This window comes from Theobroma cacao, chromosome 2 (assembly GCF_000208745.1).
Source record: "Theobroma cacao cultivar B97-61/B2 chromosome 2, Criollo_cocoa_genome_V2, whole genome shotgun sequence".
Classification (NCBI taxonomy): Eukaryota; Viridiplantae; Streptophyta; class Magnoliopsida; order Malvales; family Malvaceae; genus Theobroma; species Theobroma cacao.
In genome coordinates, this window is record NC_030851.1 from 2,421,438 (window position 1) to 2,447,552 (window position 26,115).

At 37.9% G+C, this 26,115-nt stretch overlaps 8 protein-coding genes and 1 long non-coding RNA gene across 9 annotated transcripts; 8 read left to right on the forward strand and 1 right to left on the reverse strand.

Annotated features, from left to right (window-relative positions):
• LOC18607425 (probable serine/threonine-protein kinase At4g35230) lies at positions 730 to 5,317 on the forward strand. The gene is made up of 9 exons (XM_018116349.1): positions 730 to 1,364; positions 1,457 to 1,592; positions 1,984 to 2,117; positions 2,231 to 2,336; positions 3,021 to 3,106; positions 3,439 to 3,627; positions 4,041 to 4,205; positions 4,290 to 4,403; positions 4,843 to 5,317. The coding sequence occupies exons 1-9, from the start codon at positions 1,041 to 1,043 to the stop codon at positions 5,095 to 5,097; spliced, it is 1,509 nt and encodes a 502-aa protein (XP_017971838.1). The 5' UTR covers positions 730 to 1,040; the 3' UTR covers positions 5,098 to 5,317.
• Positions 6,669 to 7,553, forward strand: LOC18607426. Its single transcript, XM_018114830.1, has one exon. It carries the CDS (start codon positions 6,669 to 6,671, stop codon positions 7,551 to 7,553), a length of 885 nt encoding a protein of 294 aa, XP_017970319.1.
• On the forward strand, positions 9,258 to 10,136 carry LOC18607427. Its single transcript, XM_007041596.2, has one exon. The coding sequence runs from the start codon at positions 9,258 to 9,260 to the stop codon at positions 10,134 to 10,136; it is 879 nt and encodes a 292-aa protein (XP_007041658.2).
• On the forward strand, positions 11,952 to 13,032 carry LOC18607428. The gene has a single exon (XM_018115164.1). It carries the CDS (start codon positions 12,093 to 12,095, stop codon positions 12,978 to 12,980), a length of 888 nt encoding a protein of 295 aa, XP_017970653.1. The 5' UTR covers positions 11,952 to 12,092; the 3' UTR covers positions 12,981 to 13,032.
• Positions 15,575 to 16,459, forward strand: LOC18607430. Its single transcript, XM_007041599.2, has one exon. The coding sequence runs from the start codon at positions 15,575 to 15,577 to the stop codon at positions 16,457 to 16,459; it is 885 nt and encodes a 294-aa protein (XP_007041661.2).
• On the reverse strand, positions 17,985 to 18,548 carry LOC108660579. The gene is made up of 3 exons (XR_001926352.1): positions 18,513 to 18,548; positions 18,118 to 18,345; positions 17,985 to 18,024 (listed from the first exon to the last, which is right to left on the reverse strand). It is a non-coding gene; the product is annotated as an uncharacterized LOC108660579 (long non-coding RNA).
• LOC18607432 lies at positions 19,652 to 20,515 on the forward strand. Its single transcript, XM_007041601.2, has one exon. It carries the CDS (start codon positions 19,652 to 19,654, stop codon positions 20,513 to 20,515), a length of 864 nt encoding a protein of 287 aa, XP_007041663.2.
• LOC18607433 lies at positions 21,003 to 22,317 on the forward strand. The gene has a single exon (XM_007041602.2). The coding sequence runs from the start codon at positions 21,340 to 21,342 to the stop codon at positions 22,276 to 22,278; it is 939 nt and encodes a 312-aa protein (XP_007041664.2). The 5' UTR covers positions 21,003 to 21,339; the 3' UTR covers positions 22,279 to 22,317.
• On the forward strand, positions 24,480 to 25,651 carry LOC18607435. The gene has a single exon (XM_018114831.1). It carries the CDS (start codon positions 24,782 to 24,784, stop codon positions 25,649 to 25,651), a length of 870 nt encoding a protein of 289 aa, XP_017970320.1. The 5' UTR covers positions 24,480 to 24,781.

Here is a 26,115-nt window from a genome sequence, read left to right on the forward strand (position 1 = left end):
CTTTCTTTCTCTTTGCTTAAAGGAATTGCCATGCTCTGGCGTCTAGGACTGTGGCACCATCATCAATTTGGCTGGAACAAAGAAATTAGGCCAGCTGTTGGTGGAGAATATATGCTTTCTCCATCAGTGTTTATGCTTTAATCTGTTGATTGATTCTCATTAAAGCCAATTTTAACCACATAATGACACGTTTAAGTATCTAGAAAACAAATTGAGGAGAAGGAAATCTTGATGATACAGGACATAGAAAGTACCTACAAGATTTTCTTCTGTGCCTTGTACAACTAAAAAACAGTCCAACTACAATCCTGAAATCTGTAAATTTTCAAACACAATGGGGTCAGTTTATTCTATTTTTAGTGACCTTAAATTTGGAGGAATCTAACACAGTTGTACAGGCATTTTCATGATATGAGGTTTAATAAGAATTCTTGATTTAAATCAAGATGGTGGGTCAAGTTTAGCTGTAAAAAAGGACTAATTTGTTAGACACCTACTGAACCTCATCCTTTTGTTTACTTCTTGGAGTTTTGGGTTCAATGAACTTTTCCAAGCAATGGGCTTTAACACATCGAATCGTGTCTACCATTCGGCATCAACTTAAGTTAATTTTTGTTTAAGATTTTAACTGCCGAAGCAGCATAGTAATTTTCTTCAGGAGGCAGGGGAAAAAGTGAACTTCCTAACTACAACTACTACTATAAATATCACTGTTTTAAAGTTGGAAATGATGAAGTCCTTTATTACCGCAACAACAGACTAAAACAGTGGAAAGCTAGCGTAGCAGCAGCCCCCGCAGAGACAAGAATAAACCTGAAACATAAACCAAACTCAACCCAGCAACACAAGGAAACCAAGGAGTAATAAGGCAAGAAATAGATAACAAGAAAGAAACTCTCTCGAAATCGTAAACCCAAAATTTTTTTGTTGTCAAAACCAAAAACCCGTCTCTTTCTTTGTCCCATGATTCTGTTCTGAAAAGTGAAGGGAAACTTCAATCAAACTGGAAAGAACGGAAAGAGAAAACAAAAAACTGAATTATGGGTTGTTGTGAATCATCTTTTCTAACAGAGACCCATCCGGAAAAAGACCAGACTCAGCAACAACAGGAGCCCCGGAACCATAACCAATCAGGTTCAGGTGCTGGACTCGACCCGGCTGCTGCTAATGGAGTCCCTTCTTTCTCAGAGTTCTCTTTGGCTGACCTCAAAGCAGCCACCAACAATTTTAGTTCAGATAACATAGTTTCTGAAAGTGGGGAAAAAGCTCCTAACCTTGTTTATAAAGGTCGTTTACAGAACAGGAAATGGATCGCTGTTAAGAAGTTTACTAAGATGGCATGGCCTGACCCCAAACAATTTGCGGTATTATTCTGTTTTTTTTCTTTGGTTTTCTTTGTGGGGTTTTTGATGAGATATTTGAAGTGGGTTTTTTGTGGATTTTGTTTTTGGGTTAGGAGGAAGCATGGGGAGTAGGGAAGTTGAGGCACAGGAGGCTGGCAAATTTGATTGGGTACTGCTGTGATGGAGATGAAAGGCTGCTTGTTGCTGAGTACATGATTAATGATACTCTTGCTAAGCATTTGTTTCACTGTCAGTTCTCATTCTCTTTTAACTTGAACAATTCTTTTCTCTATTGTTTCTGTTTTTATTCAATTTTTTAATTTTTGCTCATGTTTTAAGTAGTTTTATCAGGCTTGATTTCTTAGGTCTTGCTAATTGTTGCCAATAACCTGCCTTATTTAATTCTGGCTTAGCCTTTATTTCCATTCCATTTATTCTTGTTTCATTGCTCATGTCGTAATGTAATCCGTACCGAACTTATAGGATAGATTACAGATAGTTTTTTCTTAGTAAGATTGATATACGCGAGAATATTCTTTGTTTGTTTTCTTTTGTTAGTTAAATGCTTTTAGGTTGAGAGTATATCTGGACATTTCTGTTTCCCTCAGACTAAATTTGGGTCTTTGGTCATATCATGCAGGGGAAAATCAAACCATCGAGTGGGCAATGCGTTTAAGAGTAGCTTCCTGCATTGCTGAAGCTTTGGATTATTGTAGTAGTGAGGGCCGTCCATTATACCATGATTTAAATGCTTACAGGGTTATTTTTGATGAGGTATTGCTCTCTGGAATTTAAGGTTGCTTATTATGCATAGATTTTTTTTTTCATCTCTTTCTCTAGCATTACCTCTCACTTAGGGATTGATGTCTTTCTAATGGATTTCGTAGGATGGTGATCCACGTCTTTCATGTTTTGGCCTGATGAAAAATAGCAGGGATGGGAAAAGTTATAGCACAAATCTTGCCTACACTCCTCCTGAGTATCTAAGAAATGGTAATTGCTTATGTATTTCTGGTGGTTAGTTTTTAGTGTCATGAATACTTATTCTTTCTTCTTGTTGTCCAAATGTAAAGGGATTTACCTGTTACTCATCTCTGGAATTTATTTTGATCCTTACTATTGTTACTATACATACTTGGTTTGTAATAAATCCATTGGTTTGCTTCAATTTCTTGCATGTTTTCCCAGAAAAGACTTCTCTTCCTTTGTGTTTCATTCTGATGTTCTTCAATGCAGTTGAGTAAACTAATAGGAATGATGTTACGCCACCAACTTTAGCAGACTTCCTGTTGTACTGTTACTATTGCAAGTTCTAGAGATCTTTGTTTCTACTCACCTTCTCTGGCTAAAATTTGGTTGGTATTTTTCATAGAGCATAAGTACAGGGAACTGGGAAGCCGGTCTTTTATAAAAATTGTTTCTGGTGTTAATGGTATATTGGTTATTGTTCAGTTTTACATATATAAGTTGAGTTGTTCTGATCTTTTCCTAAATTGTGTAGAAAATCTTCTCCTGATATACGATTGGCTGTTTATCTGTCATTGCATTGTGCTGAGCTCTTTTGTACTGCTATATGACGTATGAGATCTGTTTTCTCTTTTCAAATTGCACGATTATTTTCATTGAATTTTCTTGAACTTATGCTTATTGTCATTTCCGCAATTTTGTATTTTGTAGGGAGAGTCACCCCTCAAAGCGTTATTTACAGCTTTGGCACTGTTCTTCTTGATTTGCTAAGTGGGAAGCACATCCCTCCTAGTCATGTAAGTGGATTTAAGTGGCTTATGACTGGGGATGCATATGTAGTATTGTGTAGGTTTTCTTTCATTTTCAAACTCTGCAAGCCAGAATCAGTTATCTTATGGGCTCTTGCAATGCTTTTCAATGAGAACTTGCTATTCAATTGTGAGTTCATGAGGTTTAACTGCTACAGTGCAATTCACTTTGTTCTGATTAATTTTAAAATCTTGTATTACCAGATTTTACTATTCTTCAACAGCTGCTTGTCTTATGTCTTTATTTCTTCTACTATAAGACAGTATTAATCTTAATAGATACAAACTTTGTTTTATTTTGATGGCTATGCATGTTTCAGGCACTTGATATGATACGGGGCAAAAACATCATTCTCCTCATGGATTCACATTTAGAGGGAAAATTTTCTACAGAGGAGGCAACAGTGGTTGTTGGCCTTGCTTCTCAATGTTTGCAATATGAACCCAGGGAGCGGCCTAGTACGAAGGACCTTGTTGCAACACTTGCTCCATTGCACACCAAACCTGATGTATGGAACTTTGCTACTTTGCTGCTTTTAACCTACTAAATTTCATAATAATCTATTCTTGCTTTATTGGTGAGCCAAACATTTAGGACCTGGAGGTCATGTTTGTTCCCTCTCAGTTAACAGTTGAAAGCTTTTCACATATATGTTCTATGTTGCAATTAAAATCACTGAATGGGCCTAGATCTGATGAAGATAATGATGAGTATTGTATCTGAGTTGTCCCAGATACTTAATGTCTTCTTCTGTATCAATGCTTCTTTACATGCTTTACCTTTTCTACCATTACCTAGAACTGTTCAAAGCTAAAAGTGATATGGAGTCAAATAAATTTATAACCTGGTGGCTGTGGTTGTGAAGATCAGAGGAGCATGCTTTATTTTTAGATCCTGATTGTTATATCTCTTGTTTTGCAGGTTCCATCTTATGTCATGCTTGGAATCTCAAAATATGAGGAAGCTCCAGCAACTCCACAACGTCCACTTTCACCTATGGGTGAGGCCTGTTCACGACTCGACCTCACAGCAATTCATCAGATATTGGTGATGAATCACTACAAGGATGATGAAGGGACAAATGAGGTGAATGACTCGTTTGAGTGAGTCCTTCAATTTTTTTTCTTTAATCTTTTGCTAAGAAGGTTATATAATTGTGGATTGCTTCAGTTATCTTTCCAAGAGTGGACCCAGCAGATAAGAGATATGCTTGAGGCTAGGAAGCGAGGAGACTACGCATTCCGTGATAAAGATTTTAAAACCGCCATTGACTGTTATTCTCAGGTTTAACTCTAAGACTTGAACTTAAACTTGTCAAGAAGTTTATGTTCTTTGGTCAAGAATTTGTCAATGATGCTATTCTGATAATTTGTTGTTTTCACATATCAATAGTTATATGGAATAATTGAGTTTGTATTAATGGAATTTTCTGCTTGTTGGTTTCCCTTTCATCTGTCCTTTTCTTATCTTGGAAGGGGGTCGTACACTGAACTTTCTCCTTTTTGAATTAAATGTGTTTACCATAGATCAGTTTTCCATATTATCAAGCATTCTTGACCAAAATGACCTTTCATATACTTGAGGTTATGTGCTTTAAGTTGATCACTTGAGCATCCAGATAAATTGTACTTATGCTGTACCGAGACAAATGTTTAAACTAGACTTATTAAGCCATCTTGAGTTTGGATGGATGCCTTATGTTTACCCTTTTTTCCCTATGCAGTTCATAGATGTAGGAACCATGGTCTCCCCGACTGTTTTTGCTCGGCGCAGTTTGTGCTATCTCTTCTGTGATCAGCCAGATGCTGCCCTTGCAGATGCAATGCAGGCACAAATTGTGAATCCCGACTGGCCTGCCGCTTTCTACATGCAGTCAGTTGCCCTTGCCAAACTAGACATGCACAAGGATGCCGCAGACATGTTGAATGAAGCTACTGGACTTGAAGAAAAGAGGCAACGAGGTGCCAAGGGATCATGAGAACAAAGTCTTGTATTGATTCTACACATCAGTACCCCATTCTTGTTGAGGCTGCCCAAAGTTTGTGTAAAAAATCTGAGCTTGAAATTGAATTTCAAAATTGAAAAATGTATGAGAAGGAAAAGAATGTGTAATTTCACCCCTTTTGTGATGGAGTACCTGTCTTTCATGTTTGCAAATATATGCTTTAACTGAATAAGGAGGGTCAACCATTTCAGCATGATGGGGTTCCTGAAGCAATTCTCAGTTTCTCTTGTAAAAGCAACTAATCTTGTAGAGAGAATGTCAAGACTCCCTCTTAATAAGGGTCCATGGCAGTTTTGCTAATAAGTATAATCTTAACAATATTAGAAACACTGGTCTCTTGTCTGGTTTGTCTCCTTAATTTGAACCAACAAGTTCATGTAAAGAAATATGAGGAACCAGTGAATGGCAACATAGGCGAATAACACTTCAATGTCCTAAGGATACCATTTTTCTCCCTCAATAATTTGGATGGAATTTTTCGTGCCTGGTGTCGATGGATACCCTGCATCACTGTCAATTAAATAACTCCAACTGATACATTTTAGCCTTGACAGCCATTGCAGGGTGTTGGAGCTGAGGTGTAATTATAGTAATGCTTTCTTTCTTTCTTTTGACGACAAAAATGGATAATGTCAACAGTTTCTTTTTCATGCGTCCATTGACTCCACCTTGCCTTGCCGCCCTTGTTGATTATCTACTTACCTTGACATCTGCAGTTGTTCAACAGAAGTTTCCACCAATCTTCTGAGTCATCGTGTCTCAGAGGCAAGACAGGAGACAAGGCCTTAAATGCCATTCCTTGCTAAGAAACATTTGTTTACAAAAGTTTTTGAGTAATGTGGCCAAGTCGGTGAGGTTTCATCATTGTTTTTTCCCTCTGAATTTCAGATTTCAAGTTGGCACGAGGGGCATTGCTGTCCTGCCTCTCCTACCAGCTTACATCCAATGTGGTCTCTTTTTTCTCGTCTGCAACCTGTACTTTCTTGTAGTTGATTTTTCAATACAAATTATTCAAAATTTAGCACGAGTGGCTCTGGAATCTTGTCCCCCCCATAAGGCATATCTCAGCCTGATATATAGGATCCATTTTTGCATAATCATGATCTGCAATTACACTTTCTTGGAAATTTAGTAAATGTGCACAACTACACAGAATGGATTGGACAGGAAGATGATTGTTTATTGCCTGAGAGGGGACAGAGCCTCAGTACCACTCGTGCCCAATAATTAAGCATCATTTCCACAAAAAAATATGTGGTAGCTCATCATGTTTCTATCATCAAATTTGCTTTCAGAATTTGAAAAAGATTAGTTTGTTGAGATTATTGTGTGGTAAGTTGGGTTGGAGGGGACATTGAGCAAACATTGGCAACAAAAATGTTGAGATCCAGATCAGGATCACGTTAGGACCCATGGGGGTTGCCATGTGAGATTCCTCCTGACTTCCTATTGCCAATATATATGGTCAGAGCTTGAAGGGGATTGTGCATTGCCTGATCAAATTGTGCATTGAAAACCTTTCAGCCTTTTGATCTAAGACAAAAATGGCTTCTTCACCTTTGAACCAAAAATCCAATTTTCATGCTCGTTCAAACAGCTTGCCTTCTAGACCTCATCCACTTATTCCTCAAATAGATGAGCATCTATGCAGGCTAAAGTCCAATGAAGCCGCCTCTTCATCATCTCCATCGATCCATGAAAAACAAAATGGCCTTAGAGATCTGTACGAGTTGGTTGATAGTTTGCTTCAATTGCCTCTCACACAAAAATCCTTAGCCCAAAAATGCAATGATAAACAGGTTAATGAGTTGTTGAATGGTTCTCTCAGGCTCTTGGATGTGTGTGGTGTGGCCAAGGATGCATTATTGCAGGCCAAAGAAGATGCCCAAGAACTTCAATCAATCTTGAGAAGGAGACGAGGTGATGAAGCTGGGTGCACAAATGAAGCCAAGGAATACTTGGCCTCAAGGAAGAAAGCAAAGAAGTTAATAAACAAGTCCTTGAGGGATTTGAAGAGTAAATGTGGCTTTGCTCACTTGGAAAATGATGCTGAAGCTACATTTAGCATGTTGAAAGAGGTGGAAGGAGTTACCCTCTCATTGTTTGAATCTCTCCTGTCCTATATCAGTGGGACAAAAATGCAACCCAAATCTACCAACAGGTCTCTGGTGTCCAAGTTGATGCACTCCAAACGCATAACATGCGAGGGAGAAGCAACAGAAAGTAACGAGTTCGAGAAGGTGGATGCAGTTTTGTGCAGTCTCATTGGTCACAAGACTAGAAAATGTAACAGGATGAGCACCGAGAATGCACAAGTTGAGTTGCAGAAATTGGAGTCAAGCATTCAAGATCTTGAAGATGGAGTGGAGTGCCTGCTTAGGCTCCTGATTAAAACTAGAGTTTCTGTTCTCAACATCCTCAGCCATTAATTATAGCTGCAGGGAATGATCACAGATGGCATCTGGAAAAACTTCCCACAATTTTGTTGTACATCCTTGTATTATATGGCTCAAAATTACATGTATACTTTGGTCTGATCATAAATGAGTACTACAATTTTATGAACAAATCTGCAATTTTCTTCATTATTTTTCATTTGGTGTTTATTCTTTGCAGAGAAACTTAGGCATATCACATACTCTTCAATAGGCAGTTCAAAATTTCCATGATATACAAAATAAAATAAAAATTTTCCATGATATACATGCTGCTATATCTCTTAAGTTTTTTTTTTTTTTGTAATTTTAGAGTATTTAATTAGATTCAATATTTGGAGCAAAAAGTTGATTTTATTGTGATATCAGAGCTTACTTAATCGAATGATTTAGGATTTTTGAATTATAATTAATAAGACATAAAACTAGTAACTTAACCTAGGAGATTTTTTTCTCCCTTTTCTTATTGATTTATAAAGTATATAAGATTAAAAAAAACTCTTAAATTATTTTAAAAAATTCAAATAAGTGTTTATTCTTCTATGATCTTTAATTAAATTTTTATATTTTTATTTTAGTTAAATAAGTTTTTATGATTGACGTTAAATGACACACTAACATGTAATAATAAATTATGATGCGGCATGTTAATACGACATTATAATAGATAATAATGTGACAGGTTGATATGACATTTTAACCTGATTATGTTACATTTTTCATCGTTTAAGTTAATAAAATGATAAATTATATTTTAATTAATAATAATTAATTATAAAAATTTATTAATTCAAAATAAAAATAAAAGTAAATAAAAGAATAAAAATTGATTTAAATTTTTTTAAATAATTTGAATTTTTTTAAAAATATTATACCTTTATATTTAACCAAAGAGTATTTGAGTCATATTTCAAATTTGAAGATTTTTGCTAAAATTATCCTAATCCTCCTTCCTACCCACACGCAGTTGCTGCCGAAGTCTTCCCCTATATCTGTGGACATCCATGGAAGGGTATGAACTTCTCTTCAATCTAACTTTCAAACTTCAAGTTAGCACGAGCGGCACGGTTGTCTTGTATCACCTACGGCTGCGGGCACAGCGCATATCCCAAACTACCGCGTGGGGGTCTCCCTCTCTGATGAATATTATATTTGATAGAACGAGCGGCACTGCAGCCCTGTCTCCGGCAAGGCATTTCTCAGCCTGGAACGTAGCTTCGTTTTGGCCTGACCATTATCAAACAAAGGGATATTGTTGTATAATCCATAAGTACAGTTTCTTGGAAATTATCAAGTTCCATTAATGATATAGCCTTTGATTGCCAGAGAGGAGACAGGGTCTCAGTGCCACTCGTGTGCCAACTTTTCTTTATACAACATTTCATTAATGAATGTGTTTTGTTATCGGTTCCTCATCATGCTCCTATAATTTTTATAAGCTTTTGGAGTTTGAGAACAGATCAGCCTGTGAAGTGGTTCCTGTGAGTTGGATGGGTGGAGACATTGAGCAAACATCGGTGAACAAAATGTTAAGATCCGAATCAGGATCATGGTAGGACTCATTGAGAGTGGCAGATGGGATTATTCCTCATGTCTCCATCTTGCTGATATATAGATGAGCAGAGAGGCAGAAGGTAAATTACGGGTAACCACAAGAATTGTGCTTTGAGGCCTTACACGTTTCAATCAAGTGCAAAGATGGCTTCTTCACCTCCAAACCCAAAACCCCTTTTTCATGCTCGCTCTGACAGCTTGCCTTCTAGACCTCATTTGTTTCGTTCTCAATTGGAGGAGCATCTATGTAGGTTAAGGGCTACCGATGCCTCCTCTTCCTCATCTTCATCAATATGTAACCAACTAAGTTGCCTTAGAGATTTATATGATTCTGTTGATAGCTTCCTTCAGCTGGGACAAACTCAGCGAGCCTTAGCTAAAGAATTCTCCGGGAAACAATTTGATAAGGTCCTGGATGGGTCTCTTAGGCGCTTAGATGTGAGTAGCATCACGAAAGATGTCCTGTCGAGGACCAAGGAACAGGCACAAGAACTCCAATCTATTTTCCGAAGGCGGCGGGGAGATGAATGCAGTTTCAGAAATGAGGTTAATGTATACTTAACCTCAAGGAAGGAAGCAAAGAACGTGACCCTCAAATCCTTGAGAGACATAAAGAGTAAATGCCGTTTCTCACCTTCTGACCATGAAAACATGGGAATGGTTAGCATGTTGAGAGAAATAGATGAAGTTAGTCTTTTGGTGTTCGAATCTCTGTTGTCCTATGTTTCTGGTGCAAATGCGCAATCAAAGACTAGCAGCTGGTCTTCAGTTTCCAGATTTATGCATTCCAAGCGCATAGCATGCAATGAAGAAGCCAATGATAACAATGAATTTGAGAAGGCAGATTCTACTCTAAGCACTCTCATCAAGACAAGAAAGTCAAGTAAAGTAAGCCCTGTCAATGCCCAAAATGCCTTGGAGAAATTGGAGTCAAGCATTCAGGATCTTGAGGAACGACTAGATTGTATCATCAGATGTTTGATCAAAACCAGAGTGTCCCTTCTCAACATTCTCAACCATTAGGACCAAGATTAAAGTTTTGCTGTAAATTTTTGTAAATGAGAAAATACATGTACACTTCTTTTTGTCATAAATCAATACTACAAACATTTTCGTCTCATTTGTCATGACAAATTATCAATCCATTTCATGTAAATTAGACTAAAAAATATTATTATTTTATTTTATGAATTTAAATTTGATGGGTCTATAAATTCTGAAAAGGTAGTATATTAAATTTTTGAAATTTATGTTTTCTCATTTAATGAGGTAACATCGTATAATTCATTGTAAATGGATTTTGATTGGGATTGGTGGTCATTGTAAATGGATTCCTTTGATGCTTGTATAGTGATTTGTCTGTGGCCACCGGTGGATTTTTGTAACCAGGTGGCTGTTTAGGGGAACAGAGCTAACCTTTTCCTTTAGCTCTTGACGTTTTGTTACCTCTTTGATGGGTTATTCCCAGATGGAATGGAAATTCAATGATTAATCTTCAAAAAAAAAAAAAGCATCGTATAATTCATTAATAATGTATAAGATCAATACCTAAACTCTTCATCAAAATAGTTTTATATAAAAATATACTAATGAGAAAATATATATGATAAGTATGAACTAAAATATCAAAAACAAGGAAAGTATATATGCATAATATGTGCAAAGTATTTAAAAGTACAAGAAGTTATGTACTTTGAACTCAAGTTTGTTTTAAGTTTAAACATGAAGATATAACCTAGCAAAAAGAAGAAAATTCCCCCCTTTGAGAAAGTCACTCTGCTTGTCTCTTTCACTCTTATTCAACTTGTGACTTTTCTTTCATTTTCCAGGTTCAAATCAATTTTTTCCATCGAGCTTATCTTGTTTGTCTTGGATATTATTCTACCTCTCATTTCCACTTCATTTTCAGTCCCCAGAACCTAAACCTCTTCGAATGTTGATTTCATCAATAGAACAGTAAAACATAGGTGGGCCAAAGGTTGCAAACAATGTCCGGCAATATGAATAAATTTCATAGTTAACTCTGCCCATATCAATACTCTGAATTGTATCATTTTCTTCCGGAGTTTTTATCCTGACCTACCGCATGCTCCCTGCTGAACAGAAGTAGGTAACAGGGTGCAGTTGGTATAGGACAAGATCTGCAGAAATTTGAGTTCCAAATTCACACGGGAGATTTCCATATCGCAGCTGAAAAGATTGTGGGGTTGTCTCATTGAACACTGATAAAATGTGAACGAGGTTCACATGGTTAATTAATTCAAACATAAGATATTGAAATTTGATGAAGAACATGGGCTGGCAGGCTTTGTTTCAAGGGGACAATACAAATATATTCAGATCACTTAGTTTTGGCACCTTTCGCCCTTTCCCTCTATAATGCAAAAAAACATGAAAGTATGAGTATTTTGAATCTTGCCTGCCATTGGTTAAACACTTTAATCATGCTTCAATAAAAATTTGATCAGATTCAGATGTTAACTGTACTAAATTTGCACTTGCATGTACCAGTGTATTTAGACACAGAAGATAGAAGTTGCGCAGATTGTGCAGCCCATTGTTTCATTGGCTAAGAATAGGTGAGAATCCTCCGTTTCTGTATAATTATAGCCAGCTTTCCTGTCACATTGGAATGTATATCCCAGAGAAGGTGCATAATCTTTTGGTAGTTAGTCCAAGAATATAATTTAATCTGCAACCTCCAAATCTGTCACACACAACAATTAAATAGTACTTACCAAGTTTGTCTTTTCTTGTATAAGAAGACAAGCCATTCGTGTACAACATATACATGTAAATCTGAAAGGTGAAAATATATAATTGGTGAGCTGGGTTGGGAACCTGGCAAGGGGACATTGCATAGACATTGCCGAGATAGCATATAAGCACAAATCCAGAAAATATTTGATGTTTGATGAGGTTGAGGTTCCTCATAACTCACCTGATATATAATGTGCAGATGCTGAATGGAGAGACAAAATGGCTTCTCCCCTTAACCCAATGGCTAGTTCACACGCTCGTTCTATCAGCTTGCCCTCTCGATCACACCCCACAGTTCCTCGAATTGAGGAGCTTCTTTGCCGGTTAAGGCCCGTTAATATTACCTCTTTGTCATTGTCTGAAATTGACTGCAAACTCAGTGGCCTAAGAGATTTGCTTGATTCTTTTGATAAGTTCTTGTTATTGCCACAGACACAGCAAGCCTTTTCCCGAGAATGCAATGAAAAATGGGCTGATGAATTGCTAGATGGACTCCTCTTGCTACTGGATGTCTGTGGCACTGCTAAGGATGTCTTGTCACAGGCCAAAGAACACGTACAAGATCTTCAATCGATGCTGCGAAGAAGACGGGCAGATGAATTTGAGATTGCAAAGGAGGTTGGAGAGTACTTGGGCTCCAGGAAGAAGGCAAAGAAGCTGATTCACAAGGTCTTAAAGGATTTGAAGACTAAACGGACCTGCTCTCCTTCAGACAAAGGGAATGACACCTTGGCCATGGCAAACATGGCAAGACTGATTCAAGGAGTTACTCTCACCACACTCCAATCTTTGCTGTTCTACGTATCTGGATTGAAGCCACAATCGAAGCTCAGCAGCTGGGCCTTAGTTTCTAATTTGATGCGCTCGAAACATGTAGCCTGCATTGAAGAAGCAGTGGAAAGCAATGAATTTGAGAAGGTGGATGCTGCATTGCAAATTCTGTTTGGTCATAAAACGAAGAAATCTAGTAACGTGCGCATTGAGAATGTGCAAACCGACTTGGGGAAATTGGAGTTGAGCGTTGAAGATCTTGAACAAGAACTAGAATGCTTGCACAGGGGTTTGATTAAAGCCAGAGTGTCCCTTCTTAACATCCTTAATCACTAGTCAGAAGAAAACCTTCAAATCAGTTCATTCTTGCACAGAATTGCAAGAAATGAATGTAAAATTTTTGCTGATATAGATTTCACACAGCAATTTTAACAATATCAATATTGTTCAGGAATCTTAATTCTTCATTTTCATTTCTGAGATTTTTAATTATAGCAGCACTCAACCTGTTTTCCAGGATACTCCTTGTTCTCCTCTGTTTCCAATACAAATACAGATAAAAAAGAGAGCCTAAGGGAAATTGACAAAGCATCTTTTTGTCCCTTGCATTGCACGTGAAAACGATAGAAAAAAGACATTTATTGCATACAGACAACGATAAATACCAGGTTGTGGAAAGATAGGCGCCTAGGTAACGCCAACGAAATGGAACAGTAGATGAAGCCATGGCCGCCCGATGAAACATATCTCCGCCAAGCTGAAAGAGATCTTTTACATGAAAAAGATAATAATCCAATCATTCATTAGCACGCACGAGTGGCACAACGACCTCGCTTCCTATTGGGAGACAGGCCAAGCTGGATTGCGTGGTACCATGGGGAGACGAAGTCAAGGCCACTCGTGCGCTACAAATCGCATCTGATTTAATTTTATACTAAGATAATCTGGGTTTCGAGTTGGGCAGTTGGTGATGGGGAGACAGACCCCCAAACAATGCTGCCATTTTAGTGTTTATACGCTAATCAAAGTCGATCATGTGGTTGAGATTCCCTTTGTTTCCCTCACCAAAGGGATGCATATAATCTGAGCAAAAGGCAATTGAAATTAAGAAGGTAATCTGCCAAATTATTATATTTTTCCGAGGAGAAATCAGCAATCGCTTCCGCTCCTTCAAACTCCTAATCTTGTTACCACGCTCGTTCCAACAGTTTCCCCTCTAGGCCACACCCACAAATTTTAGAGGTGGGAGAGCATTTGAGCAGATTGAGGACATCGGAATCTGCCTCTTCATCTTCATCATCAATAAGCCTAGGATGCATTGTTGCAAATGAGAGAATGCTTGCATGAACTTCAATCAAGTATTCGCAGAAAACGAGGAGGTCAACTTGGGAAATACTTGAACTCTAGGAAGGTAGTCAAAAGGGCAGTCCGGAACGGTGCTTAAGAATTTGAAGCGCATGGAAAATAAATGCACCATCTATTCATTCAATAAAGCTGATGAAACTGTTGCCATTGACACTGTCAACGTGTTGAGGGAGGTGGAATCGGTCAACATCAGGGTGTTCGAGTCCTTGTTGCCCTTCATCTCTCGGACAAGGTTTAGATTCAAAGGCAAAGAGTAGGTGGTCTATGGTTTCCAAGCTTAATTCACCACAAAAGGGTTGCAAGTGAACAAGAAGAAGCAGTTACAAACGAAGTGACAAACGTGGATGTGGCATTGGAACTCCTTGTTGGTCAAAAAAAGAGCAAATGTGACAACATGCACACATTGGGAATTTGCAAATAGGGATACAAGAATTGAACTCGTTTATTTAAGATTGTTGTTTTGTAGCCTAAGTGAAGCTCAACATTCAATATCAGTAAACATAACTACTGCAGCTTAATGACAGTAAGCATGCAGCCATAAATGGGGAGAAGAATAGAAAACAGAGAAAAGCATAAAACCAGAAAACTAAGGCAACCAGAATTGATATTCATTAACATTAGTATTTGTACAATGGAAAGAATTTAAAACAAAGTAGACTTCTACACTGCAATACTCTTATCAGAGTTTGCACATAAATTCAAAACATGCATTAGGTGCATGACTGACTTTAACCATGACAGTAATCAACTGTCACACACAAAACAGTGAAGCAAGGGCACTGGACAGATGACATGGCTTGCAGGGTCTTCAATGCAAGTCTTAATTCAATAAAGATATTGAAGGAAGACTTGAGTGCCTCTTCAGATGTCTGATCAAAACCTAAAGGTCATTGACATGGTAGATTCAAATCACACACGCTTTGCACTATTAGAAAATTGTCATTGCTGTGTTTCTGTTAGGGGACAGTGGGATCATTGCTTTCTAGCTCCCCTCCCAATTTCATTTAGAAAAAAAAAAGAACAGGCAGATGAGAGCAAGCTTTTCTTGCTAATTATTAGAGAACTACGTTTCTGTAGCATGGCAAGATGTGGAGAAGTCAAGCATGCAGATCTTGCCTCCCTCTTGCATAACAAATTCATCAACCAGGCAATTATTAGTCATGGCAGGCTAACTAGATAAAAGAACCATCTGATTTTAATAAAGGAAACAAAAAAAAGAAACAGAGAGAAAATGAGTGTTGCCTATAGACCAAAACCAGGGTGCATTGCACATTATATTGTATTATCATATTCAAGATACTTTCGGATTATAATTGTTAAAAATAGTTAAGTAATGAGCTGTGTAGATGGTGGAGAGGAGACAAAACATAAACATTTCCGAGTTAATTGAGTTAGATCCAAATCAAGTTCATGTTACTTATAATTGATATTTGAAGAGAAGAAGATTCCTCTTGTCTCCCCTCTGTAATATATATTGAGCAGATGCTGAAGGAAAGACAGCAAGTTGCAAGACTGACTTGAAAACACAATTGCAAAGGCTTTCTCTATTCTCTAAAACAAGAAAAATGGCTACCTCTCCTTTGAATATCCAACCTTCTTACCACTCTCGATCTAACAGCTTGCCCTCAAGGCAACACCCCCTTACTTCACAAATTGATGAGAACCTGAGCCGATTGAGGGCATCAGAAGCAGCTTCTACATCAGCATCAATAGGTCATAAACTAAATGGCCTTCAAGATTTGCATGAATGTGTTGATATGCTGCTTCAATTGCCCCTCACTCAACAGGCTCTAGCCCAAGAGCAGCACCTGGCATGTGTGGAAGACCTGTTGGATGGATCTCTTTTGCTCTTGGATGCATGTAGCACTGCCAAGGATGCTTTGTTGCAATCAAAGGAGTGCATACAAGAACTTCACTCAATTTTGCGCAGAAGACGAGGAGCTGAAATGGGGCTTGCAAATGAGGTCAGGAAATACTTAACCTCTAGGAAGGCAGTGAAAAAGGCAATCTGCAAGGCCTTAAAGAATCTGAAGCAAATGGAAACTAAATTTAACACCTTCTCTTTCAACAAAGATGGTGAGAATGCAGCTGTGATTAGCATCTTAAGAGAAGTGGAAGCAGTTACTGTCAGAGTGCTACAATCCTTATTGTCCTTTATCTCAGGGTCAGGGGCAGAATCAAAGTTGAGCCGCTGGTCACTAGTTTCAAAGTTAATGCACCCAAAAAGAGTAGGATGTGTGGAAGAAGAAAAACAAACAAATGAAATTGCAAATGCTGAAGCCACATTGCGCTCCCTCATCAAATCTGACAACATCAAGCACATTGAAAATGTGCAACATGAGCTCCAAAAATCAGAGTTGTGCATTCAAGATCTAGAAGAAGGACTTGAAAGCCTCTTCAGGCGTTTGATCAAATCTAGAGTCACTGTTCTCAACGTCCTCAACTGTTAATCTTGAGATTGCAGTTGTACATAAATGAAACTTACATGTATACAGTTACACTAATACAAAAGTTACATGGCCATTTTCCCTCAAATTTCCTCTCTTTTCTTACTTTTGGGATGAATTTATTTACTTATCTTTCCAGAACTGCAACTGAATTTTGCTTCTAAATTTTGAATAACTTGTGCCAAGTGTCAACCATTAAGCCAGCTGGTTTACCTCTAGTTTTGCAAGAACAACTTTCCTAGTTAACTTACAAGTTGAATGACAGAGCCTCCATTATCAAATTTGGAGTCCCAGAAAATTTTCTTGCATTTCATAGTTGGTGTCTGAGTATCTGACTTGTCATGATTCCTCTTGTCTCCTTGGAAATAATTGAAAGCTAGTTATAAATAATGACTATCATGTTGTATACATCAATCTCGCATGCTTTCAATGCTAAACAAATGTCAATTAGTTCATAAAACATATTTTTGTTAGGGAAAGAGGGAGGCAATGTCATCTTAGCGGATCTTGCCCACCTCTTGTTTTGCAATTACTTTAAAACCCTTCAATGTTTGATCTAATCATTCAACTTTGATTAGCATAATGGAGCTTGTAAACATGTGAATGAGGACAATGCAGGGTTTACATGTATACCCTTTTTTTTTAATTAAAAATTCAAAAGGTCTGTTCTTTGCCTCCCAAAGATAGACATTTTGATGCTGGTAAAAACACTTTACAGGGAAAAACAGGGTACAAAGGCAAAAACTTTACTATCAAATTATATGATTTTGAATTTCTCATTGGATGTTATTGGCTCCAAATGACCTCAAGATTAAAATACCATTTTAACTGAATATATTAGTTCCCAACTTCCAAGGGACACCTTACCTTACCAGATAGAAATGAATAATGTATGTTCTTGCACACGAGCAAACATTTAATTGTTGCATTTTTCTTGTTTAAATGAGACAATGTCAACAGCTCTCGTGCATAGCCAACTTGGATATTATCAACGTGTGCATAGACATCCACGGTATTTTTTTATTTTAACTTAATTGGACAGTGAGCTGCAGAGCTGGTCCAGGGAAGACATTGCAGAAACAATGCTGACAGAGTGTTTATATCGAGATCCAAATTGAATCAAAAGTTAGCTGATAGAAGAAGAGTTTGAGATTCCTTTTGTCTCTATGTCCTGATATATATATTTGAGCAGATGCCTACCGCTGCATAGCAAATTGCTAGAAACATTCAACAATTAGGCCTCTTTCCTCAAGAAGAGAATGGCTGCCCAAACTTTTCACCACACTCGCTCTAACAGCTTCCCTCTTCCATCTAGACTAAGCCCACTCGTTTCACAGATTGATGAGCATTTGAACAGATTAAAGGCTTCTAATGCTACATCTACCTCATCAGCAATAAGCCACAAACTAAATGGCCAGCAGGATTTGTATGACAGTGTTGATAAGTTGCTCCAGCTACCCTTTTCCCAACTAGCTTTAGTACAAGAACAGCACAAGGAATGGGTTAATGAGTTGTTGGATGGATCACTTAGGCTCTTGGACCTGTGCAGCACTGCTAAGGATGTTGTGCTGCAAACAAAAGAAAATGCACATGAAATTCAATCAGTTCTGCGTAGAAGACGAAGTGGTGAACTTGAGCTTGTCGGTGAGGTGAAGAGGTACTTCATCTCCAGGAAAGTTTTGCAAAAGACTATCCACAAGGCATTGAGAAATTTGAATGGCCTGGAAACAAATCGCGTTTTCTCTTCTTCAGATGATCATGAGACCACGGCCATGGTGAGCTTGCTAAGGGAGGTTGAGCAAGTCACTTCTTCCACGCTTGAGTACTTGTTGTCCGTGATCTCAGGGCCAAAGGAACAATCAAAGCCTGGCAGCTGGTTAGTTTCCAAACTGTTGCACCACAAACGAACAGCATGTGAGCAAGCAGGAAGAGACATTAATGAATTTGAAAAGGTTGATGCCTCTTTAAGATTACTTGTGAATCAGAAGATGAGCAGATCAGAGAACATCATCAATATTGAGATGCAAAACCAGCTAAAAGACTTGGAGCTATGTACCCAAGATTTTGAAGATGGCCTTGAATGCCTCTTCAGGTGTATGATCAAAGCTAGAGTCTCTCTTCTCAACATACTCAACCCCTAGAAAATTATGCAAACTTCAAAATCATGTACAGAAATGAAATATACATGTAAATGAAATACAATTTTGATAATACACTTGTTTCCTTTAAATCGCATTTATATTTTGTATGATGTTTCTTCTGATCAATTAAGAGGTTTTAAGCCAGATCAGGACAGGGTTGACTAGATCATTGAGTCAAAACAAAAAGAAAGAGAGAGAAATCTCCTGAATGAACTCTTGACTATTGAGTAGTAAGTTTTTTAACCCGTCTTATCTTCTGTAATTTTAATCCACAATTAATGAATATGTCAAGATTCCGATTGACTCAAAAATTAACCAGAACAAATGATTAAACACTAAGCAAAAATTAATTGTCATTCACATGGTTGATTCAGATCATTCAAGTGTCGCTCTAGGGAAAATTGTATTGCTGTATTTCTGTTAGGGGACAGTTGAATTATTAAGAAGCTCTTTGTACATTTTTCCCATCATTAGAAGAAAAAACAAAGAACAGGAAAAAAAAATTGCAGCCTGAGTGCATGCTTTCTTGCTAAAAATTATAGAATCTCATATTTCTATAGCAGGGCAAGAGGTGGCGAAGTCAAGCATGTGGATCTTGCCTCCCTCGGCCACAACAATTTCAATAATAATGCAAGTAACAGGCGGACAAGTTAAAAGCAATGATTCATTAATACAAGGGAAGATAAAAAAGGGGAGAAAGTGGCCATTGCCTCTAGACTGTCTTAGCACCACCATGCATGTTAGTATTTTATTATTGTATTGGAAATTTAGAATCATATGCAAGATAAGTTTTGATTGTATTTGTTGAAAGGTAATGAGTTGTTTTGATGGTGGAGAGGAGAGACAACATAAACATTTTCGAGATAGTTATGTAGATCCAGATCATGTTTCATGTTACTTATAACTGATATTTAAAGAGAATGGGATTCCTCATGTCTCCCCTCAACCTGTGATATATATTCAGCAGATGGTAAGGGGTTAGAGGCAGAGCAAACAGCTAGAAAGAGTTCAACAAACAATTGCAAAGCCTTCTTTTTTTCTCTAAAACAAGAAAATGGCTACCACTTCTTACCATTCTCGCTCTAACAGCTTGCCTTCAAGGCAACACCCCATCACTTCACAAATTGATGAGAATCTTAACCGATTGAGGGCATCTCAATCGGCCTCTACATCATCTTCAATTGGCCAAAATCTAAATGGTCTTCAAGATTTGCATGAATATGTTGATATGTTGCTTCAACTGCCCCTCACTCAACAAGCTCTAGCCCAAGAGCAGCAGCGGAAATGGGTTGAAGAACTGTTGGATGGATCAATCATGCTCTTGGATGTATGCAGCACTGCCAAGGATGCCTTGTTGCAAACCAAGGAGTGCACTCAAGAACTTCAATCGATTTTGCGCAGAAGACGAGGAGTTGAAGGGCTTGGTGATGAGGTTAGGAAGTACTTAACATCTAGGAAGGCAGTGAACAAGGCAATCTGCAAGGCCTTAAAGAACTTGAAGCATATGGAAAATAAACTTAGCTCCTCTTCTTCCATCAAGGATGCTGAGAATGGAGCTGTGATTAGCATTCTAAGAGAAGTACAAGCAGTTACCATCAGCATGCTGGAATCCTTGCTGTCGTTTATTTCAGGGCCAGAGGCAGGATCAAAGTTGAGCCGCTGGTCACTAGTTTCCAGGTTAATGCACCAGAAAAAAGTGATGTATGAGGAAGAAGGACAAAAAACACATGAAATTGCAAGTGCTGAAGCTGGACTGCGTTCCCTCGTCAAATCTGAAAACATGAAGAATGTTGAGAATGTGCAAAATAAGCTCCATAACTCAGAGTTGTGCATCCAAGATCTTGAAGAAGAACTTGAAAGCCTCTTTAGGCGTTTGATCAAAGCTAGAGTCACTGTTCTCAACATCCTCAACTGTTAAAAATCTTGGCAGTGCAATTGTACATAACTATAATTTCAGAGGTATCCAATTATTAATACAAAATCATTCAGTTTTCTCACAAAATTTCACTCTTTTCCTTGCTTTGAAATAATTTACTAACCTTTCCAGAAAGGGTTGTGATTATTTTGCATTTACATTTGTTTCAACTATTAACCCTGCCAATTTTATCTTCAATTTTACCAAATGCTATCTGTCTGCACTGACTAGTTGTATTATAAGAGCCTCCATTATTACATTTGGTATCTTGCAAGACTATTTGAAATTTTGCAATGGATATCTGAGCTGTCAGGATTCCTCCTGTCCCATTGGAGATAATGGGGCTCTTGTAAAACATTAAAAATTTGATTACTAACACATGGTAGATGCAAATCTCACACGCTTTAAGCAATAAAGAGATGCTTGCTGCCTTTCTATTTTATTTGATAGTCTGTTAAGTATTAATCATAAAACTTTCCGCTGTTAAATGAAAAGGGAGCAAGGATAAGAAAGTGGATCAACATAGTGTATGCCTATACACACGTGCAAACAATTAATTGTTGCTTTTTCTTAATTACATGAAACAATGACAACAGCTCTCGTGCACCACCAACTTGGATGGTATCAACGAGTGCAAAGGAATCCCAAGGATTCATATTTTTAACATAATTGGAAAGTGAGCTGGAAAGCTGGTGAAGGGGAGACATTGCATCAACATAGCTGACACAACGCTTTTTGATCGAGATATACATCGTGTCACCATTAGCTGATAGAAGAAGCATTTCAGATTCCTTTTTGTCTCCATGACCTGATATATATTGAATCCGATGCCTGGTATTGCACAGCAAATTGGTAGAAACATTCAACGATCTAGGCCTCTTCCATCTGAAGATAAAATGGCTACCCGAACTTTTCACCACACTCGCTCTAATAGCTTCCCTCTTCCATCTAGACCAAGCCCACTTGTTTCACAGATTGATGTGCATTTGAACAGATTAAGGGCTTCTGACGCTACATCTACCTCATCATCAATAAGCCGTAAACTAAATGGCTTCCGGGATTTGTATGATTGTGTTGATAAGTTGCTTCAGCTGCCTTTTTCCCAGCAAGCTTTAGCCCAAGAACAACACAAGGAATTGGTTGATGAGTTGTTGGATGGTTCTCTCTGGCTTCTAGATCTGTGCAGCACTGCTAAGGATGTTGTGCTGCAGACAAAAGAAAGCACAAATGAACTGCAATCAATTTTGCGTAGAAGGACTGGTGAAGTTGAGCTTGTAAGTGTGGTCGGGAAGTACGTAACCTCCAGGAAAGAAGTCAAAAAGACCATCCACAAGGCATTGGGAAATTTGAAGGGCATGCAATCAAAACAAATTTTCTCTCTATCAGAAGATTATGAGACGAAGGCCATTGTTAGCATGCTAAGAGAGGTTGAAGCAGTCACTTCTTCCATGTTTGAGTATTTGTTATCTCTGATATCCGGGCCAAAGCCTGGAAGTTGGTCATTAGTTTCTAAATTATTGCATCGCAAAAGAATAGCATGCAAGGGAGCAGCAAGAGAAGCAAATGAATTTGAGAAGGTTGATGCTGCCTTAAAATCCCTTGCGGGTCAGAAGATGAGCAAATCTGAGAACACCATGAACGTCGACATGCAAAACCAGCTAAAAGACTTGGAGCTGTGTATTCAAGATCTTGAAGATGGACTTGAGTGCCTCTTCAGGTGTATGATCAAAGCTAGAGTCTCCCTTCTCAACATCCTCACCCCCTAGAAAATTATGATTACCGCAATCATGTACAGAAATCAAATAAACATATAAATGAAATGAAATACGTTTTGATACCACAACTACTTATTCTTTTGCACATACTCTATCTGATCACTGCATGCCTTATTTTCACTGTCTATAGCATTTAGTTAACCCTTCTGTTCAGATTTAACCAACCAATAAAATCCCCATGACGGGGATTGGACAAGGTGGTAATATAGGAAAAGATCGCTAAATAATGAAAAATTTTGAACAAAATTTAAAATAATTTGTGATCGAATGCTAAAAGGTTTTGATAGGAACCAAGTCCTAACTCATAGGTTTAAGACAGCTGAGTAACTCAGTAAGTTAAATGTATTCGTTAGTCCGAACAAAGAGTTAAGCTAAGGTTTTCGTTTTTACTTTCTTCTTCCCAAGATGAGGAATCTCCTCGAGTTCATAAAAACAATGGACAAAATAAGCAATTAGTGAAGTTTGAACCTGTTAGGATTCCTCTTGTCTCCAAGTTAAAGAATAATAAATTATCACTCTGCAAAAACTCCAATGTCATTCACATGGATGCATGCATGAATGAGGCAAGGTAACAGGCTGAAATTTAAATCATACACATGTTTCAATTAACGAAAATCGCGATGGCTGTCTTTCTGTTACGCGGACAGCTGAATAATCCTGAGACATCAATCATCAAACTCCAGCCATTTTTCTATACTGTGGCAAGATGTGTCGAAGTTGAGCTTGCAGATCTTGCCTGCCTCCTGCATGACAAGAAATTCAGGACTTGCATTTGTTTATCAGAATTAAGTATTCAAAAACTTGAAAACAATCCATCATGTTAATTGCATACACATGTGCATGCTAATGAAAATGATCAAACAATTATGACTACATAAAATAATTTCAGATGAGGGAGCGCACGAGTGATGCAGACCCCTTGGCTTCTTATGAACGAGGTTACACATTAAATTATACAATTAGCAGACAATAAATTGGCCCTGACAGACAGAAGTGTACAGAATACATTAGAAAAAGTTGTCACTGTCTCTGGTAACAATTTTAAAACCATTCGTGCATAGTCCATTATATAGTGTTTATCTAATCTCAAGAATCAAGATATATTAGGAGTTCTCTAATTAAAACAATTGTGTTATGAGTTGTAAAACTGGTAAAGAGGAGACATTGCATGAACCACGCTGAGAAGTTCAAATTGATATCAAGTCCACGTTACCTCTCACTGCAATTTGAATGGATGAGATTCTTCATGTCTCCCGTATCACATAATATATATATATATATCTATATTGGGTAGACGAAGGGAAGAAGGCAAATCGCCAGATTGAATTGAGATCACAACTGCTAAGTTTACTCCTCCAGAAGAAAGAATGGCTACCACTCCAAACATCCAAGCCTGTTACCATGCTCGTTCCAACAGCTTGCCCTCTAGATCACACCCTATAACTTCAGAGGTTGATGAGCATTTGAGCAGATTGGCAGCATCTAAATCTGCATCAACATCATCATCCTTAAACTGCAAACTCGGCACCCTTCAAGATTTACATGATTGCATTGATAAGCTGCTTCGATTGCCCTTCACTCAACAGATCTTAGCCCAAGAGCAGCAGAGGGAATATGTTGATGAGCTGTTGAATGCATCTCTTAGGCTTTTAGATGTGTGCACCACTTCCAATGTCATTCACATGGATGCATGCATGAATGAAGCGAGATAACAGGCTGAAATTTAAATCATACACACGTTTCAGTTAACGAAAATTGTGATGGCTGTCTTTCTGTTAGGCGGACAGCAGAATAATCCTGAGACATCAATCAACAAACTCTAGCCATTTTTCTATATTGTGGCAAGATGTGTCGAAGTTGAGTTTGCAGATCTTGCCTGCCTCCTGCACAAGAAGAAATTCAGGACATACATTTTTTTTAACAAAATTAAGTATTCAAAAACTTGAAAACAATCAATCATGTTAATTGCATACACATGTGCATGCTACTGGAATATTAAACAATTATGACTACATAAAATACTTTCAGATGAGGGAGTGCACGAGTGATGCAGACCCCTTGGCTCCAAATGATCGAGGCTACACATTCAATTATATTAACAGACAATAAGTTAGCCCTGACACACAAGAGTGTACAGAATACATTAGAAAAAGTTGTCACCGTCTCTGGAAACAATTTTAAAACCGCTCACGCATAGCCGATTATATAGTATTATCTAATCTCAAGAATCAAGATATATAGGGAGTTTTCTATTTAAAACAATTGTGTTATGAGTTGGAGAACTGGTAAAGAGGAGACATTGCATGAACTACACTGAGATAGTTGTTCAGATTGGTATCAAGTCCACGGTACCTCTAACTGCTATTTGAATACAAGAGATTCTTCATGTCTCCGTCATCACATAATATATATATTGGGTAGATGAAGGGAAGAAGGCAAATTGCCAGATTGAATTGCAATCAAAACTGCTTAGTTTTCTCCTCTAGAAGAAATAATGGCTACCACTCCAAACATCCAAGCCTGTTACCATGCTCGATCTAACAGCTTGCCCTCTAGATCACACCCTATAACTTCAGAAGTTGATGAGCATTTGAGCAGATTGGCAGCATCTGAATCTGCATCAACATCATCATCCTTAAACTGCAAACTTGGCACCCTTCAAGATTTACATGATTGCGTTGATAAGCTGCTTCGATTGCCCCTCACTCAACAGATCTTAGCCCAAGAGCAGCAGAGGGAATATGTTGATGAGCTGTTGAATGCATCTCTTACGCTTTTAGACGTGTGCACCACTGCCAAGGATGCCTTGTTTCAAGTAAAGGAATGCACACTAGAACTTCAATCAATCTTGCGGCGAAAGCGAGGTGCTACAACAGGGTTTGCTAATGAGGTTAGAAAATACTTAACCTCTAAGAAGACAACTAAAAGGGCAATCTTGAAGGCCCTAAAGAATTTGAAGCATAAGGAAAATAAACAAAGAACTGTTCAACATGAGACAGAGCCCGTGTTCAGCATCTTACGAGAGGTGCAAGCAGTCACACTAAGTGTGCTAGAATCCTTCTCGTTCTTTACTTTTGGGCCTGAGAAAGAAACAAAGTTGAGCCATTGGTCACTAGTCTCAAAGCTATTGCACACAAAAAGAGTGGGGAGTGAAGGTGAACAGCAGATCAATGAAATGGCAAATGCTGAAGCTTCATTGCTTTCCCTTGCAACAAGCAAATCTGACATCATGCAAATTGAGAATGTTCAAAATGAACTGCAAAAATCAGAGTCTTTCATTCAAGACTTTGAAGAAGGGCTTGAAGGCCTGTTTAGGTGCCTGATCAAAGTCAGAGTCAATATTCTCAGCATACTCAACCATTAGCTAGCCTCAAATATCATGTGAATTCATCTGTACATTAAATGCAATACAAATGTAATTATTCTTATGTCATAGAAAAATATACTTCAGAAAATTTAGCTTCTATTGCATATTCTTCTTTGTCATTTTCCTTTTTCTTTTTTGGTTCTTTTTTTTCCTTTGAAAATCTCAAATATCAACTCTCAATTTCGTAGTAATGAACTTGTGACTCAATAAGTAAGATCACAAAAATTATCTGACAGGATATTACAAAATTTCCATGGCCGTCTCTTGGATTTACTTGGGAAAGAGCCTATTATGCCTTTTATTTTATCAAAATAAAAGCTCTCAAGATTCCAATTGTCCTAAAGAGAACAACTGAACACTTACAAATACAAATATCTGCATATGATATTGTTAGCCTTATGCTGCTGTAAAGATCGCAAAACCAAGCATAAGGATCTTGCCTGGCTCTTGCACGACAATCT